The 21,251-nt window shown below is 48.7% G+C and overlaps 2 protein-coding genes across 2 annotated transcripts in view; both read left to right on the forward strand.

Moving 5' to 3' along the window:
- Nucleotides 1-3,943: 3,943 nt before the first annotated feature.
- On the forward strand, nucleotides 3,944-4,924 carry CBY2 (chibby family member 2). The gene has a single exon (XM_056850549.1). The coding sequence runs from the start codon at nucleotides 3,944-3,946 to the stop codon at nucleotides 4,922-4,924; it is 981 nt and encodes a 326-aa protein (XP_056706527.1).
- Nucleotides 4,925-20,535: 15,611 nt separating this feature from the next.
- Nucleotides 20,536-21,251, forward strand: part of COG3 (component of oligomeric golgi complex 3) — a 39,960-nt gene continuing 39,244 nt past the window's right edge. The window contains exon 1 of the mRNA XM_056850550.1: nucleotides 20,536-21,045. Coding sequence (XP_056706528.1) covers nucleotides 20,536-21,045 — 510 coding nt within the window. The remainder of the gene's footprint in view (nucleotides 21,046-21,251) is intronic.

Here is a 21,251-nt window from a genome sequence, read left to right on the forward strand (position 1 = left end):
TTGCCTGCACCTGTAAGGCCCATTTAAAAAGGGCACAGAGACACAAGATGCACCTCAACTTTTCCCCGACGATAAATTCCTTTTGTCCTCACAACCCCCCTGTTAAGTAGGCCTCGCTAAGTCCTGTTTACAGCGGGGAGCTGAATGACCACTGGTTGCCCACGATCAGCCGGAGAGACAGTGGCTGCCAACAGAGGTGTCATCCCAGACCGGACGTATCCGCAGAAGATCCTTTTGATGCCAACCTGGTTGGGAAGTTCCCAAATCTGCATCCCACTTACCTCCCTCCTCCCTCCCCCCCGATTGTGTCGTGGCCCTGCTGGGACACTGGCCAGGCATCACAATGGCGCTGACCCGCATGCCTTTTGTTGCACGTCTCTGGGAGGAGTGTGCTGATTGCGCACAAGCAGGCAGTTGTGGAAAGGAGGGAGAGGTGGAGGCCTACATTCAGGGACTTCGCGTTCGTGGTCCTGGCTATGCCTCAGACGTAAAGCCAACAGTGTTTGGAAAGTGTACGGAGGACAGGAAACCACTAAGGACAGTTTCACGACAAAAAATAAGTGAGTACCCTTATCTTGGCCCTATTTAACAGTGCCCTTCTGGCATAGTTCACTAGTCTCATCTGAAGAGGAGCCCCTCGCGGCTCTAAGAGTGCTGAAATGCCAGGGGTCAATCTGGGTCAGGAGGAGCAACGTGGGCAGCGTTCACTGAGCCGCAGCCAGTCTGTGCCAGGATGGAGGAGATCCACCAATAAAGCTTGGGTCGGATGAAGGATTGCCAGCCTCCGGGTGGTGGCTGGAGACCTCCTGCTATTACAACTGATCTCCAGGCAACAGAGATCAGTTCCCCTGGAGAAAATGGCCGCCTTGGCAATTGGACTCTATGGGATTGAAGCCCCTCCCCTCTCCAAGCCCCACCCTCCTCAGGCTCCACCCCAATATCTCCAGGTATTTCCCAACCCAGAGTTGGCAACCCTAGTCGGATGAGGTTTGGAATAAGGACTTTTAATAGGGTTGCTAGCTTCAGGCTGGGAAATACCTGGAGATTTTGGGGGCGGAGCCTGAGGAGGGCGGAGTTTGGGGAGGGGAGGAACTTCAGCAGGGCACAGTGCCATAGAGTCCACCATTCAAACCATCCACTTTCTCCAGGTGAACTGATCTCTGTCGCCTGGAGATCAGTTGTAACCCCAGGACATCATCAGCCACTAATACAGTATTGCATTTATACTGTCTTGGATATTATTGGTTTATTTTGTGTGATTGAAGGAATTATAGCCATAGTGATTGCTCACTGTTGAATACCTACTGGAGACGGGCAACCCTAACGTGCAATATGGGACTTTTCAGTTTTGAATAGAGACAACTAAGGGGAAACAGGATACAAATTTATAAAGTTATGCACGGGGTGGAGAGAGTTGACAAAATGAATGTTTTCTCCCTCTCCCAACATGCTAGAACTCGAGGGCATCCAATGAACCTGTTGGGAAGGAAATTTAGGACGGACAAAAGGAAATACTTCTTTACACAGCAAATAATTAAAACGTGGAATTCACTACCAGAAAATGTGGTGATGGCCAAAGGCATAGATGGCTTTAAGAGGGGATTAGACAGATTCGTGGAGGAGAGGTCTATCAGAGGCTACTAGCCATGGTGGCTGAAGAGAGTTTCCACATTCAGAGGCAGTCTGTCTCTGAATGCCAGAGCCAGGAGGCAACCTCAGGGGAAGGCCTTGGCCTTTATGCCCTGTTGTTGGCCATGCAGAGGAACTGGTTAGCCGCTCTGTCAGACAGGATGCCGGACTTTTCTGATCCAGCAGGGCTCTTCTGATGTTCTTCATACGCCCGTCCCCCCAGACACTCACTCTCACTAAAAAGGAAGGGGGCAGCCGGACACGATCCAGGTACAGGCAAGAGTCCGGCAAATGCATTCTAGATTAGTTTTATTCAAGTATATTTTCTACGCATGTCTCATCATCATGGCCAACACACGTTGAAAAATGTAGATCAACCCTGTAAATGGAAACTAGATTACTAGGAATACTGTTATCAATCCACAGCTGGGAGCCAGAGTGGTGTAGGGGTTAAGAGCGGTGGTTTGGAGCGGTGGAGTCTGATCTGGAGAACCAGGTTCGATTCCCCACTCCTCCATGTGAGCAGTGGAGGCTAATCTGGTGAACTGGGTTTGTTTCCCCACTCCTCCACATGAAGCCAGCTGGGTGACCTTGGACTAGTCACACTCTCTCAGCCCCACCTTTCTCACAGGGTGTCTGTTGTGGGGAGGGGAAGGGAAGGTGATTTTTAGCCGGTTTGAATCTCCCTTAAGTGGTAGAGAAAGTCGGCATATAAAAGCCTACTTTTCTTCTAAATGCTTGACTCTACATGTTTCTTAGCATTAATTATGTTATTTTGTAAATGATGGTGAGAACCACAGAAAATATGAAAAAGCAGGATGGGAGACTGCAAGGCAAAAAGGAGTGAAGTGAAATGGACTAGCAACAGATAACCACAGAGAAGGGGCACGCAGCTCAAACAGTTGCCTGGGCCAGAATTGACTTTGATTGGAACTAAGTAGGCCACATTGTGAAAATACACCTTTACTAGGCCCCACCCCTCGACCTTACGAATTTCAGGGAGGCTTGCCAACCACCAGGCAGCACCTGGAGATCTCCCGCTATTGCAGTTGATCTCCAGACAACCAAGATCAGTGAAGTCCAGCAATGCCTGCTGAGTGACCATACTGGATGGGGGATTGGTGACCCACATGCAATCTCAAACCATATGTCATAGAATCATAGAGTTGGAAGGGGCCACCAGGGTCATATAGTCCAACACCCTGCTCAATGCAGGATCAGCCTAGATCATCTCTGACAAGTGTTTGTCCAGCCTCTGCTTAAAGACTGCCGGGGAGGGAGAGCTCACCACCTCCCCAGGTAGCCCATTCCACTGCTGAACTACTCTTCCTGTAAAAAATTTTTCCCTAATATCCATCCGGTACCTTTCCTCCCACAATTTAAACCCATTATTGTGAGTCCTCTCCTCTGCTGCCAACGGCAACAGCTCCCTGCACTCCTCTAAGCCCTTCAAATACTTAAAGAGATCAGTCATGCACCCCTGTACAAGAGAGATAAATGAAATCAGAGATATTGGAAAGAAAAATTACAGAGAGGACACTGACTTGCTGATATTAAGAATACAGCATCAAAATGAACCTGGAATGCTGAGATACATTACTGTCAAGACTTTTCCAATACAGCATGCAATACAGAAGAGTCCAATTTACATCTGCTGAAATGTTGTAACCAGGAGTTGGCAAACAAGATGGAAAACATGTTTCTTGCACTAGTTCAGGAATAGGTTTTACTGCTTTGTTCCTTTGCTTAATGTAAGTGATTTCTTCTCTGAAGTTTAAGAACATAAGAAAAGCCCTGCTGGATCAGACCCAGGCCCATCAAGTCCACCAGTCTGTTCACACAGTGGCCAACCAGGTACCTCTAGGAAGCCCACAAGCAAGACGACTGCAGCAGCATTTATCTTGCCTGTGTTCCAAAGCACCCAATATAACAGGCATGCTCCTCTGATACTGGAGAGAATGGGTACTCATCATGACCAGTATCTATTTTGACTAGAAGCCATGAATACCCCTCTCCTCCATGAACATGCCCACTCCCCTCTTAAAGCCTTCCAAGTTGGCAGCCATCTCCACATCCTGGGGCAGGGAGTTCCACAATTTAACTATGCGTTGTGTGCAGTGGGTTCTAGTCTGAAGCTAATCCAGTCTATTTTGGTCCCTGGTCTATTGTTCTATTCCAGAGTCATACAACGAATACTTTCTTGCTGACTTCCCAAGCAAAATTGTTTTATGCGACTCTCTCTATTTCATGCAGTAGTCCAAGACCCTCACCCTGTCTTCCATCTTTTCAAGAAAGCTGCCGGAAGGTGAAGAAGATGGATTACATCCCGCCCCGGGTCAAGCTGAGTGACGACACCTTTGTCTTCCTGGATGGTAAGTGGGTGAACGAAACCTACATTCAATCGGCGTTCTCTCCCTCTCCGGAAAGTCTCCAGAAACACGCTGGCAAGAAGATCCGTAGCGACTGGACTCTCTGGGAGGAGAACAAAGCCCTCTGGGAAGAGAACAAAGCCCTGCGGGTGGAGAATCGGGCCCTCCGGGAAGAGAATAAGGCTCTGCAGTGCTTGCGGATGGAGAACAAGGGCATCCAGGTCATCTATGATGAGAGCCTCCAGCAAGTGCTGAAGCAAGAGAATAAGCCTCTAGTTGAAAGCCTTCCAACATTAGGGCTCCAGAACGCCAAAGAAAACAAAGCCCTTCAAGTTCTCCGAGACGAGAACAAAGCCCTCCAGGTCTTTCGGGAAAACAATGTCGCTTTGACGTTCTTCCCGGAAAACATCTTCCCCGACAAGAAGAAACCTATCCCAGTCCTCCAGAAGGAAAAACTCACTGTCCAGATATTAGGGAAGGAAGAGCCTGCCGTCGCCGAAACCAGCAAGGTTGTTGCTGCGGCCCAAGAAATCAGCGCCAAAGCTACCCTGTCCCAGGTGGTTAAAGCTGTCCCAGAAATTCAGGAGGAAAGCAGAGCTTTGCCAGTCCTGGAAAGGACCAAAACTCCCCTGACCCTGCCAGAGGAGAACGAGGCTGTCCTGACAGTCCAGAAGCTGAACCAAGTTGTGCTGTCCCTGCTGAGAGAGAACCAGGCCCTCCTGGAGGAGAAACAGGCCCTCCACAGCCTCCAGGGAGGGAACAAAATGCTCTGGGAAGAGAACAATAAACTGAAGCTGCAGCACGGCGCCATCAAAGTGGCCATCCACAAGATTGTGGCTCAGCTAGAAATCCTGCAGCAGGAGCTGAACGCCTTTGCCTTCCCACCCGAGGCGGAGAGCGAGGCACAGAAGCCAGAGAGTTGCTGAAAAGGGAAGAGTGGCAGGGAGGGAGGAGAGCCCAGGCAGGATACAGCCCCGTCGCTGTGCACATTTGCAAAGCGTTCTCTCTACTGGACATAACAACTAGTAAAGTTCTGTTGTCATTCAAGAGAATTGTGATGAGTTTTCAAAAGACAATGGTGACATTTATGTAACAACGCGCATGCAAACTAGTGGTGGTGGGAAGTGCTGACTAACGGCAAACCCATAGGTAGGGTTGCCAACCTCCAGGTAGTAGCTGGAGATCTCCTGCTATTACAACTGATCTCCAGGCAACAGAGATCAGCCCCCCTGGAGAAAATGGCCACTTTGGCAATTGCACTCTACGGCATTTAAGTCCCTTCCCTCCTCAAACCCTGCCCTCCTCAGGCTCCACCCCCAAAACCTCCAGGTACTTCCCAACCCGGAGCCGGCAACCTAGGGTTGCCAACTGCCAGGTAATAAAACATCAAAAATCATTTGAACAATGTAACAGGACACAGTGAAACAGTGAAAAAGTGACTGATGATAACAACGTTGTATACAAAAATGGGCCAAAACAAGCAACAAGTACAAAACAAGTGAAGATGGCGCAAGCAAACAAACGCAACAGCGAAGAGTCACAATAATTTCAAAATGCTCATGATAAGGAACAATGTCCAATAAAGTCAGCTAGGCTCTTGGCTGGGTGCTTGCACAGTCAGGCAACTCGGAAGAAACGCCTTTCCGGATATATAGCTTACAGCTTTCGTCACCAAAAGTGACTTCTTCAGCCTTTGGATATGCAATGTAGCTTACAGCTTCAAATTTCTCTGCTCCCAAACAGGGCTGCTAACAGGAGGCTGAAGTTGGTTCCTTATTCCCAGTTCGTTCCCTATTCCCAGTTCCTTATTCACATTTCCTAGTTCCTGAATGATTTTGCGGACATTACAAAAGCTCTACACCCCAAGATATGGATTGGACCACCACATATGATACACCCCCACATTCAGGGGACCGTGCCCTTCGAGATGGCACATGCTGGGTCCTGGTCCAAAGTTCGGTTCTTGTGCCAGCGGCTCCCAAGTGGGGTGCCCCCAGGACAGATGCCCATACAGGCACTGCACCCCAAAATAATCTTTGGACCACCCCAAATGACACATCCCCACACTCCAGAGACTGTCCCCTCCAAGAAGACATGCAGCGGTGCCCGGTCCAAACACTGGTTCTGGTGCCATTGGCTTCTTTTTGGGTTCCCCCCCCAGAAACCTGTATTGCAAAGAGGTTTTGAATAAGGAACTGGAGCTCTGCACCCCAAAATATGAATTGGACCACCACATATCATACACCCCCACATTCAGGGGACTGTGCCCTTCGAGATGACATATGCTGGGTCCTGGTCCAAAGTCCGGTTCTTGTGCCAGCGGCTCCCAAGTGAGGTGCCCCCAGGGCCAAGGCACATGCAGACCCTGCACCCCAAAATAATCTCTGGACCACCCCAAATGACACATCCCCACACTCCAGAGACTGTCCCCTCCAAGAAGACATACAGCGGTGCCCGGTCCAAACACTGGTTCTGGTGCCATTGGCTTCTTTTTGGGTCCCCCCCCAGAAACCTGTATTGCAAAGAGGTTTTGAATAAGGAACTGGAGCTCTGCACCCCAAAATATGGATTGGACCACCACATATCATACACCCCCACATTCAGGGGACCGTGCCCTTCGAGATGGCGCATGCTGGGTCCTGGTCCAAAGTTCGGTTCTTGTGCCAGCGGCTCCCAAGTGGGGTGCCCCCAGGACAGATGCCCATACAGGCACTGCACCCCAAAATAATCTTTGGACCACCCCAAATGACACATCCCCACACTCCAGAGACTGTCCCCTCCAAGAAGACATACAGAGGTGCCCGGTCCAAACACTGGTTCTGGTGCCATTGGCTTGTTTTTGGGTCCCCCCCCAGAAACCTGTATTGCAAAGAGGTTTTGAATAAGGAACTGGAGCTCTGCACCCCAAAATATGGATTGGACCACCACATATCATACACCCCCACATTCAGGGGACCGTGCCCTTCGAGATGGCGCATGCTGAGTCCTGGTCCAAAGTTCGGTTCTTGTGCCAGCGGCTCCCAAGTGGGGTGCCCCCAGGACAGATGCCCATACAGGCACTGCACCCCAAAATAATCTTTGGACCACCCCAAATGACACATCCCCACACTCCAGAGACTGTCCCCTCCAAGAAGACATACAGAGGTGCCCGGTCCAAACACTGGTTCTGGTGCCATTGGCTTGTTTTTGGGTCCCCCCCCCAGAAACCTGTATTGCAAAGAGGTTTTGAATAAGGAACTGGAGCTCTGCACCCCAAAATATGGATTGGACCACCACATATCATACACCCCCACATTCAGGGGACCGTGCCCTTCGAGATGGCGCATGCTGGGTCCTGGTCCAAAGTTCGGTTCTTGTGCCAGCGGCTCCCAAGTGGGGTGCCCCCAGGACAGATGCCCATACAGGCACTGCACCCCAAAATAATCTTTGGACCACCCCAAATGACACATCCCCACACTCCAGAGACTGTCCCCTCCAAGAAGACATACAGAGGTGCCCGGTCCAAACACTGGTTCTGGTGCCATTGGCTTGTTTTTGGGCCCCCCCCCCAGAAACCTGTATTGCAAAGAGGTTTTGAATAAGGAACTGGAGCTCTGCACCCCAAAATATGGATTGGACCACCACATATCATACACCCCCACATTCAGGGGACCGTGCCCTTCGAGATGGCGCATGCTGGGTCCTGGTCCAAAGTTCGGTTCTTGTGCCAGCGGCTCCCAAGTGGGGTGCCCCCAGGACAGATGCCCATACAGGCACTGCACCCCAAAATAATCTTTGGACCACCCCAAATGACACATCCCCACACTCCAGAGACTGTCCCCTCCAAGAAGACATGCAGCGGTGCCCGGTCCAAACACTGGTTCTGGTGCCATTGGCTTCTTTTTGGGTTCCCCCCCCACAAACCTGTATTGCAAAGAGGTTTTGAATAAGGAACTGGAGCTCTGCACCCCAAAATATGAATTGGACCACCACATATCATACACCCCCACATTCAGGGGACTGTGCCCTTCGAGATGGCGCATGCTGGGTCCTGGTCCAAAGTTCGGTTCTTGTGCCAGCGGCTCCCAAGTGGGGTGCCCCCAGGACAGATGCCCATACAGGCACTGCACCCCAAAATAATCTTTGGACCACCCCAAATGACACATCCCCACACTCCAGAGACTGTCCCCTCCAAGAAGACATACAGAGGTGCCCGGTCCAAATACTGGTTCTGGTGCCATTAGCTTGTTTTTGGGTCCCCCCCCCAGAAACCTGCATTGCAAAGAGGTTTTGAATGAGGAACTGGAGCTCTGCACCCCAGAATATGGATTGGACCACCCCATATCATACACCCCCACATTCAGGGGACTGTGCCCTTCGAGATGGCACATGCTGGGTCCTGGTCGAAAGTCCGGTTCTTGTGCCAGCGGCTCCCAAGTGAGGTGCCCCCAGGACCAAGGCACATGCAGACCCTGCACCCCAAAATAATCTTTGGACCACCCCAAATGACACATCCCCACACTCCAGAGACTGTCCCCTCCAAGAAGACATACAGCGGTGCCCGGTCCAAACACCGCTTCTGGCATCCGAGAGGGCATATGCTTTGTCCTTGTCCAAAGCCATGGAAAATCTGAATAAGAAACTGTAAGGGACTTTTCTTGGGAGCTAACTTTGAATGCACCAAGGAGGCTACACCCTTATGTTTAAGGAACAAGAAAATATATTTACATGCCCTTGGCCACTGATGGCCCTGATGCCAAGGAAGTTGACAATACAGCTAACTGTGATCCTAGTGTATATGGACCATGAAATTATAAATCATACAAAAATGGAACTGCATACTTGTTTCAGATGCTTTTTATTGACTCTCCCTGGAAATGTGAGTCTATTCTCCAGGTGAGGCAAGGAACATTAGGTGCACGACTGACGTACAGCAACAATGTGGTTGGGAAATGGATGTCGTTTGAGAAAATTGCTGAAGACAGCTTCTGTAGCCTCTATGTTGCCATGTCCTGAGCTCTGTAGTTCCTTCAGTCCATCATATAGATGCCAGTGGCCCTTCATTCCAAATTTATGGAAGCAAACAAAATGTTGTCCTGTGTTATAAGTTATGCCAACAACTTTGTATCTGGACAAGAGAAAACATAATTGTTTATTATATACAGTTGTTAATGTGTTGCACTGTTGGGGTGGGGAGATGGGAGGAATGCAGTCTAATTTTTTTCCTGTTGACTTTATGAGCAAGTAGAAAGCACATCAGGAGCCCTGTGGTGCAGAGTGGTAAGCTGCAGTACTGCAGTCCTAGCTCTGCTCACTACCTGAGTTTGATCCTGACAGAAGTCGGGTCCAGGTAGCCGACCCAGGTTTGACTCAGCAGTACAACCTTCTGAGGTGGGCAAAATGAGTACCCAGTTTGCTGGTGGTGAAGTGTACATGACTGGTGAAGGCTATGGCATACCACCCCATTTACAAAGTCTGCCTAGTAAATGCTGGGATGTGACATCACCCCATGGGTTAGTAATGACCCGGTGCTTGCACAGGGGACTACCTTACAATTTAAAGAAGACATCAGGTTTTTTACTTCATAGATATTCAATTACAATGAAGCATAATAATGTGTTGAAAGTTGAAAATTGAGCTTGCGACATACATAATGCTAAGCACTGAGATCTCAGCTGGGAAGTTCCGTGGGTCAAATTGGTCTGTATTTCTGTATGGAGTTTTGACTGCAACAGTAATAAGCAGCATACATGGTGGTCCATTGGCAAATAAACGAGAGCCCAATTGGCGTGTGCTTTTTATAGTGATTCTGAAATGGACATTGAAAGGGTGCTTTGAGTATATCAGAATGATTTCAGTCATCAGATGATGTCCTTATCACAGTTTCATAACATAAAGTTGACAAAATAAATCCTTCATTTTTAAAGTCACTTTCTACATTTTAACTCTTGATCAGACCTACTGCTGCACACACACACACCCTAATTTCAAGTTTGGGAAATGGGGATTACTTGGCCTTGTCACGTAGCCCCCCCTCCCCCATCTCAAGAAAAAACATTACATAGACAAATGAAATAATTGGCCTGGTTACATACCAACATCTAGAAAATCCATTTTTTCTGTTTGGTTTGCAACCCAATTTAAATTGCAAAACCTGCCCTCCATAGGGATGAAAGATTGAACAATGTGCTGTCATCTATATTTGTGTGACTTCCACATGTGCTGTAAGATCTGACTGAATTAGTCAAATCACAAATACATCATAGACAATATAACACTTACCTGCTACCTTGGGGACATGTGAGCCAAGCATTCTGTTCATTGATGGTCATTTTTTTCACAACAAAGTGCATGGGACATGGCAAAGAAGATGGTTCATCAAATAAATTTAGTGCCTCCTGGACTTCCTTGGCATCATTCAAACTATGTTCACAATAATAAAACCAATAAAAGAACTTTACTGACCAATAATGATGATACAAGACATCACATACATAACTTCATAGATTGGTTGACGTTCGAGCAATGCATACTCACCACACAACCATCTCTGCAGACGTAACATGATGTTCCTTTTTTGAGCAATCTTTGTTGTCACAGGTGGAGTACTGAATGGTAAGCAAGAAGTAGGAAAGCTGTGAGATCACCATCTCTTCTTCAGTTCCATAGCAGTCCCATAAACTCTTTCCCTTGAACCTCTCGAATTGCAACAGCCATTCAATTTTCCCTGTACTCCATTTCTTTTCCTGAAAGGCATCATTTACTCTGAGAAGAATGTTGGCTGTTTCCACAGTGTTCTGCAATGCCTGGATCTCTTTTTTCAGTTGTGGGTATTGTTCCATGCTCATATGAATGATGTACAGAAGATTGTCAATGGTGCAAGTGTTTGTGAGGACTATCTTTCTCCTCTGTAATCGAGCTGTTCCATTCCAAGGAGGACAGTCAGAATCTCCATTTTTTTCTTTGTGCAGGGACACCGGTGGAGCTCTGTAGTATTTTGGAACTTTCTTGGCTGTTGATTGTGGGCGTTTGCTCCAAGTTTCTTCCAGAGTCAATGGATGTGGAATATCTTTGATTTTTTCTGTGTTCTTTGAGGGCCTTCCTTTTTTAAATTGCTTCTTTTGATTGCTTTCCTTGAAGATGCCTATTGCAGCCACACGTAGTTTTCCCTGGATAGTATCTTTCATGATCTCAACAAATTCTGCTGGTCTTCGATGAAGCTTGGCATTCAGAACTTGATTCTTAACAATTCTGAACCAATTTTCAGCAGTAGAATTACTGTCTCTGGTTTGGGGGCACTGTTTAGCCTGCAGCATAATTCCACTCCATAATGGCAGTGTCCGAGTGTATTTAGAGAGCAGTTTCTTAAGTTCAGTATTGTAGTAGACGTTGGGCTGTAAAGCACTGTTCAGCACCTCATCTTCAAAGTTATCTTGTGGAATTAATTTGGCAAATGGTGATGCCTGATATATAGAGTCCAACGGTGTCTCCATGATATCATCTTTCAAATGGGAGTCTTGATCACTTACTGATATTGTTTGGTTTTTCAAAGCCTCTTTTACAGTGCTGACTGCCACCCTACAAGCCTCTGTAATGTATTTAGTACCAAAAATAATGGCGAGGCATTTAATAAGTTCACCACATTCTTGTATGGTTGTTCCATTTTGAAGCAGTGCAAATGAGTATAGGAAAACATTCCTCACATCTCTTGAAAGCTTTAACTTACTAACATGTCCAACTATAAGTTTTATCATATGCGCTGCACAGATATGTACTACTGTGAAATTGATTGTTCTATCATTAACACAGACTTCATAACACATGAAGAGGTACTGAAGTGGTGTCACATGATTGAAAACCTCTGTGACAGCATGTATTAAAGCCCAGCTATGGTCACATTCTATTTTCTGAGGCTTCAGATGGCGTCCCGTGATTCGAAATGCATCACGTGAAAGTAATGCCAGCCAGTGAGAAATAGTAGGAGTGCTCTGGTCTGAGGTAAGCATCTCCGCTACTGGAAGTATACATGATGAGTCTGAGGGTACTCTGGTGCACAAGGCATAGTATAAAATTTGGTGTTTAATTGCAGGTTGCCTCTTTACAACAGATCCTGTGGCATCAAGGTATAGCTCACATAAACCTACTCTCTGAAGATCTGACAGCAGGTGAAGTTGCACTTCCATATACATGTGTAATGCAAAAGGTGATACAGCAATGTACTGAACATATGAATGACCCGTTTTATAAACAAAATGTTCAGCAGCATCCTGTTTCCCTTGTATGTTAATGCAGTCTTGGAAAATGTTGCAGTCTGTCCGCCCATCAAGATTACCTTCACTAGAAATTTTTTGGAGTACTCAAGAAGTCCTTATTTCATTGTGGTTGCCTGCAATTAATGCATTAGGATCACAACGATTGATGAGCCTAATCCTCAGCTGACTTGGAGTATCTCCTTTAAGTTCTTTTCTTAGTTTAATTCTTTCTGGAAGCCGTGTGTGTCTTTTGTATTCGTGGCCAATTTTGTGACAGATTTCTCCTTTCACATTGATATTGATTCTAACAGAATTTGCTTCCTTTTGAGGCCTATTCTTAATACTCATGTATAGCATAATGCACCCGTTAAATTTACATTTTGCTTTGCCATACCAAAATGGAGCATTTATTTTCCTAGAATTCTTGCTTTTAATGCGGTTGTATGTGAAAGTGAACACACAAAATTTATTGTACTCCTGAATTTTCCTCCCCAACACAGTTGCCCAACCAGCCTGTAATCCAGATTGTGATGTGTTGAAGTATATCTTCCTCCATTCACTTATACACAAAGTGATTGCAAAGGTTGGTAAGCATGAAGCTCTAAATTCCCCAGAAGTGGAAACAGGTAGCTCTGTAGAAAGCATCTGCTGCAAGGTAGAATTTCTAACCACCACCTCTCCATTGCTGAGACTCATCTCATTGTCTCCAGAAATAGATAGCTGATCATCATGAAGGTCAACAGTATTATCTTCAGATAGGTTATCATTGCTAAGTATACTGTTTTTGGTGTCCTCACAGATGGGACAAAGCCATGGTTTTTGCTGTGCAACATTAACTATAGATTCATGGCTTCTGTTAATTGTAGGAAACCAGTCTTTGCATTTATCACACTGCACAGAAGAGTGTGAAACTTCAGGCTTCTTTAAAAAACGAGATGTTTCCGCCTCTTGAATCTTTAGAATGGTTTTAGTTCTTAGTCCCCTTCTGTCTTCATGCCAAAAATTATACAGCCATTTCCTGAATTGTATAGTATTTGAATGTAACTTACTTGCTATCCTTCCCCAGATGGAAGTGTTCTTTCGATAGCCTTGTCTCTGTAGCAAAGGATACTCTTCCAAGAATGCATTTATGATTTTGTCCTCAAAGGCAGGATCATTGTGTCTGGATTTCCAAGGCATTTTAACAAACCGCAGACAATGACAGTGTTACACCAGTTAGATGGGTCTCCTCTTAATTTGGGGGAATCAGCAATATATATATATACACACACACACACACACACATACATACACCTGTTTGTAAATGTTCTAACACAACCTTGGGACAATGAACTGATTGCTTTTATATTACCTTTGAACATTTAGTTAGAAAGGAAAGGTGATAGAAATAGAGAGGCACAATACCCAGATTATTCGGAAAAAGTACTGTTAAGTATTCGCTATACATTTCCAGATGAGTGAAATGGTTTTGGGGAGAGTTTTCCCAGGAAGAAGGAATGATTCCAAGATCCCTGAATAGAATTTTAATTACTTAGGTAACGGCTGTCAGTTATAAAGTGACCTGCAAGTGGGCCTTTAACACAAATGCTAAGGGAGCTGATAACTACTCATTTGTCCTGGAGCCACCACACTTAGGAGCAGATGGCAGAACAAATGGCCTTTGAACCAGGACCCAGCACAAACCCCCTTGAAGAGCACAGTACCCTGAATGTATGATGTGTGGTGTATGATATGTGGTGCTCAAAACTTAATTTTGGGGTGCAGAAGGCTCACAAATGTCACAAACATTTCTTCACAATACAGGATTTTCAGGGGCCACCACAAATAGAAACAGGTGATACCAGAACCAGTGTGTGGACCAAGCAACACTGTATGTCCTTTTGCAGGGGACAGTAGTTCCCTGTACAAAACTTCTTTGCAACACAGGATTCGGGGGGGGGGCACCCAAAAAGAAGTCAATAGCACCAGAACCGGTGTTTGGACCAGGCACCGCTGTATGTCTTCTTGGAGGGGACAGTCTCTGGAGTGTGGTGATGTATCATTTGGGGTGGTCCAAAGATTATTTTGGGGTGCAGTGCCTGTATGGGCATCTGTCCTGGGGGCACCCCACTTGGGAGCCGCTGGCACAAGAACTGAACTTTGGACCAGGACCCAGTATGCGCCATCTCGAAGGGCACAGTCCCCTGAATGTGGGGGTGTATGATATGGGGTGGTCCAATCCATATTTTGGGGTGCAGAGCTCCAGTTCCTTATTCAAAACCTCTTTGCAATACAGGTTTCTGGGGGGGGGGACCCAAAAACAAGCCAATGGCACCAGAACCAGTGTTTGGACCGGGCACCGCTGTATGTCTTCTTGGAGGGGACAGTCTCTGGAGTGTGGGGATGTGTCATTTGGGGTGGTCCAAAGATTATTTTGGGGTGCAGTGCCTGTATGGGCATCTGTCCTGGGGGCACCCCACTTGGGAGCCGCTGGCACAAGAACCGAACTTTGGACCAGGACTCAGCATGCGCCATCTCGAAGGGCACGGTCCCCTGAATGTGGGGGTGTATGATATGTGGTGGTCCAATCCATATTTTGGGGTGCAGAGCTCCAGTTCCTTATTCAAAACCTCTTTGCAATACAGGTTTCTGGGGGGGGACCCAAAAACAAGCCAATGGCACCAGAACCAGTGTTTGGACCGGGCACCGCTGTATGTCTTCTTGGAGGGGACAGTCTCTGGAGTGTGGGGATGTGTCATTTGGGGTGGTCCAAAGATTATTTTGGGGTGCAGTGCCTGTATGGGCATCTGTCCTGGGGGCACCCCACTTGGGAGCCGCTGGCACAAGAACCGAAATTTGGACCAGAACCCAGCATATGTCATCTCGAAGGGCACAGTCCCCTGAATGTGGGGGTGTATGATATGTGGTGGTCCAATTCATATTTTGGGGTGCAGAGCTCCAGTTCCTTATTCAAAACCTCTTTGCAATACATGTTTGTGGGGGGGGAACCCAAAAAGAAGCCAATGGCACCAGAACCAGTGTTTGGACCGGGCACCGCTGCATGTCTTCTTGGAGGGGACAGTCTCTGGAGTGTGGGGATGTGTCATTTGGGGTGGTCCAAAGATTATTTTGGGGTGCAGTGCCTGTATGGGCATCTGTCCTGGGGGCACCCCACTTGGGAGCCGCTGGCACAAGAACCGAACTTTGGACCAGGACCCAGCATGCGCCATCTCGAAGGGCACGGTCCCCTGAATGTGGGGGTGTATGATATGTGGTGGTCCAATCCATATTTTGGGGTGCAGAGCTCCAGTTCCTTATTCAAAACCTCTTTGCAATACAGGTTTCTGGGGGGGGCCCCCCAAAAACAAGCCAATGGCACCAGAACCAGTGTTTGGACCGGGCACCTCTGTATGTCTTCTTGGAGGGGACAGTCTCTGGAGTGTGGGGATGTGTCATTTGGGGTGGTCCAAAGATTATTTTGGGGTGCAGTGCCTGTATGGGCATCTGTCCTGGGGGCACCCCACTTGGGAGCCGCTGGCACAAGAACCGAACTTTGGACCAGGACCCAGCATGCGCCATCTCGAAGGGCACGGTCCCCTGAATGTGGGGGTGTATGATATGTGGTGGTCCAATCCATATTTTGGGGTGCAGAGCTCCAGTTCCTTATTCAAAACCTCTTTGCAATACAGGTTTCTGGGGGGGGGGACCCAAAAACAAGCCAATGGCACCAGAACCAGTGTTTGGACCGGGCACCTCTGTATGTCTTCTTGGAGGGGACAGTCTCTGGAGTGTGGGGATGTGTCATTTGGGGTGGTCCAAAGATTATTTTGGGGTGCAGTGCCTGTATGGGCATCTGTCCTGGGGGCACCCCACTTGGGAGCCGCTGGCACAAGAACCGAACTTTGGACCAGGACTCAGCATGCGCCATCTCGAAGGGCACGGTCCCCTGAATGTGGGGGTGTATGATATGTGGTGGTCCAATCCATATTTTGGGGTGCAGAGCTCCAGTTCCTTATTCAAAACCTCTTTGCAATACAGGTTTCTGGGGGGGGACCCAAAAACAAGCCAATGGCACCAGAACCAGTGTTTGGACCGGGCACCGCTGTATGTCTTCTTGGAGGGGACAGTCTCTGGAGTGTGGGGATGTGTCATTTGGGGTGGTCCAAAGATTATTTTGGGGTGCAGTGCCTGTATGGGCATCTGTCCTGGGGGCACCCCACTTGGGAGCCGCTGGCACAAGAACCGAACTTTGGACCAGGACCCAGCATGCGCCATCTGGAAGGGCACGGTCCCCTGAATGTGGGGGTGTATGATATGTGGTGGTCCAATCCATATTTTGGGGTGCAGAGCTCCAGTTCCTTATTCAAAACCTCTTTGCAATACAGGTTTCTGGGGGGGGGGACCCAAAAACAAGCCAATGGCACCAGAACCAGTGTTTGGACCGGGCACCTCTGTATGTCTTCTTGGAGGGGACAGTCTCTGGAGTGTGGGGATGTGTCATTTGGGGTGGTCCAAAGATTATTTTGGGGTGCAGTGCCTGTATGGGCATCTGTCCTGGGGGCACCCCACTTGGGAGCCGCTGGCACAAGAACCGAACTTTGGACCAGGACCCAGCATGCGCCATCTCGAAGGGCACGGTCCCCTGAATGTGGGGGTGTATGATATGTGGTGGTCCAATCCATATTTTGGGGTGCAGAGCTCCAGTTCCTTATTCAAAACCTCTTTGCAATACAGGTTTCTGGGGGGGGACCCAAAAAGAAGCCAATGGCACCAGAACCAGTGTTTGGACCGGGCACCGCTGTATGTCTTCTTGGAGGGGACAGTCTCTGGAGTGTGGGGATGTGTCATTTGGGGTGGTCCAGAGATTATTTTGGGGTGCAGGGTCTGCATGTGCCTTGGCCCTGGGGGCACCTCACTTGGGAGCCGCTGGCACAAGAACCGGACTTTGGACCAGGACCCAGCATATGTCATCTCGAAGGGCACAGTCCCCTGAATGTGGGGGTGTATGATATGTGGTGGTCCAATTCATATTTTGGGGTGCAGAGCTCCAGTTCCTTATTCAAAACCTCTTTGCAATACAGGTTTCTGGGGGGGGAACCCAAAAAGAAGCCAATGGCACCAGAACCAGTGTTTGGACCGGGCACCGCTGCATGTCTTCTTGGAGGGGACAGTCTCTGGAGTGTGGGGATGTGTCATTTGGGGTGGTCCAAAGATTATTTTGGGGTGCAGTGCCTGTATGGGCATCTGTCCTGGGGGCACCCCACTTGGGAGCCGCTGGCACAAGAACCGAACTTTGGACCAGGACCCAGCATGTGCCATCTCGAAGGGCACGGTCCCCTGAATGTGGGGGTGTATCATATGTGGTGGTCCAATCCATATCTTGGGGTGTAGAGCTTTTGTAATGTCCGCAAAATCATTCAGGAACTAGGAAATGTGAATAAGGAACTGGGAATAGGGAACGAACTGGGAATAAGGAACCAACTTCAGCCTCCTGCTGCAAACTCATTCTGGTTTGATCTTGTAATGGTCAAACCAGAATGAGTTAGCAGCCCCGTTTGGGAGCAGAGAAATTTGAAGCTGTAAGCTATATATCCGGAAAGGCGTTTTCTCCGAGTTGCCTGACTGCGCAAGCACCCAGCCAAGAGCCTACCTGACTTTATTAGACATTGTTCCCTATCATGAGCATTTTGAAATTATTGCGACTCTTCGCTGTTGCGTTTGTTTGCTTGCGCCATCTTCACTTGTTTTGTACTTGTTGCTTGTTTTGGCCCATTTTTGTATACAACATTGTTATCGTCAGTGACTTTTTCACTGTGTCCTGTTACATTGTTCAAATGATTGTTTGATGTTTTATTACAATATATCACAGTTTGCAGAGCCAACTACTGTTTATTTTTGCAGCTTAACTATGCAGTTTGAGTGAGTAGTTCATACCACCACCAACTGCCAGGTAATAGCAGAAGATCTCCTGCTAAGTCTACTGATCTCCAGCTGATAGAGATCAGTTCACCTGGAGAAAATGGCTGCTTTGGCAATTGAACTCTATGGCATTGAAGTCCCTCCCCTCCCAAGCCCCGCCCTTCTCAGACTCCGCCCCAATAGCAAAGAGGGACCTGGCAACCCCAAGGCAACCCTACCCATAAGGTTTTTGAGACAAAAGGTGGTTTGCCATTGCCTGGTTCTGCATAGCAACCCTGGACTTCCTTGGCGGTCTCCCATCCAAGTACTAACCAGGGTTGATCCACTTATAGGGTTGCCAACTGCCAGGTAGTAGCAGGAGATCTCCTGCTAATTCAACTGATCTCCAGCTGGTAGAGATCAGATCACCTGGAGAAAAATGGCCGCTTTGGCAATTGAACTCTATGGCATTGAAGTCCCTCCCCTCCCCAAACCCCGCCCTCCTCAGGCTCTACCCCCAAAATCTTTCGCCGGTGGAAAAGAGGGACCTGGCAACCCTATCCACTTAGCTTCCAAGATTTAGTGAGATCAGGCTAGCCTGGAACATCCGGGCCTGGTGTGCAAACCAGAAGACAAGAAATGATGGTTCTCAAAAACAAAGGAAGGCTAGAAAAAATGGTGAGGGGTGAAACACAATTCGCTCATGCTGAAGTCATTGCTCACAACAGGAAGTAAATTGTCACTAGCTTTTATGCGTAGACTGTTTCCCAAAGCAGCCGACACCATCTTTGGTGTGATGCTGGTTGGCTGGCGACTCTAAAGGCCCTTATGTGAATACCACTGACAAGGCACACAATGTAGTGGTAAAGCTAACCTCGGGGTGAACCATCTGGGATTGCAAAAGGGTGGTAGCACAATTGAATTGTCCCTCATTCAGCACAGTTCTGTTTACAGTCTAGGGTTGCCAGCTCTGGCTTGGGAAACTCCTGGAGATTAGGAGGTGGAGCCTGGGGAGGGTGGAGTTTGGGGAGGGACTTCAGTGGGGATGTGACATCACAGAGTCTACCTCCCTGAAGCAGCCATTTTCTCCAGGGGATCTGATCTTTGTGGTCTGGAGACCAGTCAAAATACTGGGAGAACTCTGGGCCATACCTGGAGGCTCACAACCCTAAAACTAATAACACATTTGTTTTTTATTCACCTTCTCCCTGACACGATAGTTTTCGATGTCTAGGACACACACACACACATTATCTAACTCTCTGTCAATCATTTCTCTTTCTCTTTCTGAGGGCGCTTTCACACATGCCGAATAATGCACCTTCAATCCTCTTTCAATGCACTTTGGGTGAAATACCAAAATCTACTTGCAAACTATCGTTAAAGTGCATTGAAAGTGGATTGAAAGTGCATTATTCAGTATGTGTGAAAGCACCCCCCACATATATACGTATGTCTAAGCATTCCATCATAAAACCTGTACCTGTGATCTAAAGTAGTGTTGTGATTGAGTAACCACGTTCAGACACCCAAGCTACATGAACAGCCAAGAAGCCACTTGTCAGAGGCCTCTTTAACCCCCCTCTTTAGCATCAAACAAGCAGGCTTACACACAAACATTGCAAAGGCTGGGATGTTCCCTCTCACATAAGGAGGAACAGCCTCCCTCCCACCTATTCCCCCTTTTCTGATACTTTCGCTTCAGCCTGCTAGGGAACAACAGAAGTCTATTGACCAAATGCAGCAATGGTCACACAGGCGGGGTAGAAACTATGACGTAGCAGTGACAAGCTATATCGGATGTTGATTGGAATGTCAATTGTCTATATAACCTCTTGCATTGCCCCCCCTCTGTGTGACGAGATAGCAGAGCTCATCAAGTCTGCGTCTGAGATCACCCGTTTTGTTCTTCCTTGGCCAATAAAGAAAGCCGTGAAGCTCAACCCAACCTCGTCTTCATTTACTCCATTGGACTCTATGTAAATGAGGGGTCACATCAGTAGTACAACCTAAACAGAGACTTGCCTCAGTGAAAAACAGGTTGCCGGTTGTGCAAAAGTAAAAATGATTTTGCCATCTGATGAACCCATCATTCTCTCACTTGTCACTGTTCTGGATTTGGAGATAGGGTTGCCAACCTCCAGGTACTAGCTGGAGATCTCCTGCTATTACAACTGATCTCCAGCCGATAGAGATCAGTTCCCCTGGAGAAAATGGCCGCTTTGGCAATTGGACTCTATGGCATTGAAGTCCCTCCCCTCCCCAAACTCCGCCCTCCTCAGGCTCCGCCCCCAAATCCTCCAAGTATTTCCCAACCCCAGCTGGAGATCAGTTGCAACCTCAGGAGATCTCCAGCCACCGCCTGGAGGTTGGCAACCCTCCCTAATGGGGACTCCCCGTCCCCACTGTTTGGCCTGCTGGAGGAGCCCATGAGTTCCCTTAACTGCCACAGGACCCAGCAAACAGGCAACGAGGGTCAGGCCGGCCTCACTTCCGGTCAATACATTCTTTTTCCGGCCAGCTGGACCGAATCTAGCTCTCCCGCACCCGTTCAGTTAAGCCCCGCCCACCAGCGAAAACCAACGCCCAATAGAATGCAGCCGTTGGGGGCGCTTCCGCCCCGCCTCCCAGGAACAGCTGACGGGGCACCGGAAGCCGCGCATCACTGGGCCCCTCTCAACTCTATGCTCCCGCGGCCGCTTCCCCGTGCCAGCCACTTCCGTCCGGGACCGGAAGTGACGCTCCCCCGCGGCGGTGCGCGCTCGTTCCCCGTCCCCATCCCCCGGCGGCCGAGGATGGCGGAGGCGCCGGCGGAGGCCCGGGAGCGGCTGGGCCTGTGGGAGCGGCCCGCGCGGCCCCTGGCGCCTCTCAGCGAGCGGCAGAGCGACTCGGTGGTGGAGCTGCGCCAGGCCTTCCTCTGCCCGCCCGCCCCGCCGGAGGTGAGGCCCGGGAGGGGGGGGGAGGGGAGGGAGCGCCGGGTTCGAATCCTGCTCCGCCGAGACGCGCCGTGGCGGCGGCGGCGGGGAGGGATGGGGGGCGCGTTTCTATGGCGGCGCCGCAAAACCCCCTCGGGGGCGGAGTGAATGCGGGGCCGGGTTGCCAACCTCCAGGGGGGGGACTTCAGTGGGGCATAAGGCCGTAGAAT

This window comes from Euleptes europaea, chromosome 5 (genome assembly GCF_029931775.1).
Source record: "Euleptes europaea isolate rEulEur1 chromosome 5, rEulEur1.hap1, whole genome shotgun sequence".
NCBI classification, from domain to species: Eukaryota; Metazoa; Chordata; class Lepidosauria; order Squamata; family Sphaerodactylidae; genus Euleptes; species Euleptes europaea.

What these genes read in the sequence shown, in the direction of transcription:
- CBY2 (XM_056850549.1), top strand. Translation starts at nt 3,944, where the DNA reads ATGGATTACATCCCGCCCCGGGTCAAGCTGAGTGACGACACCTTTGTC.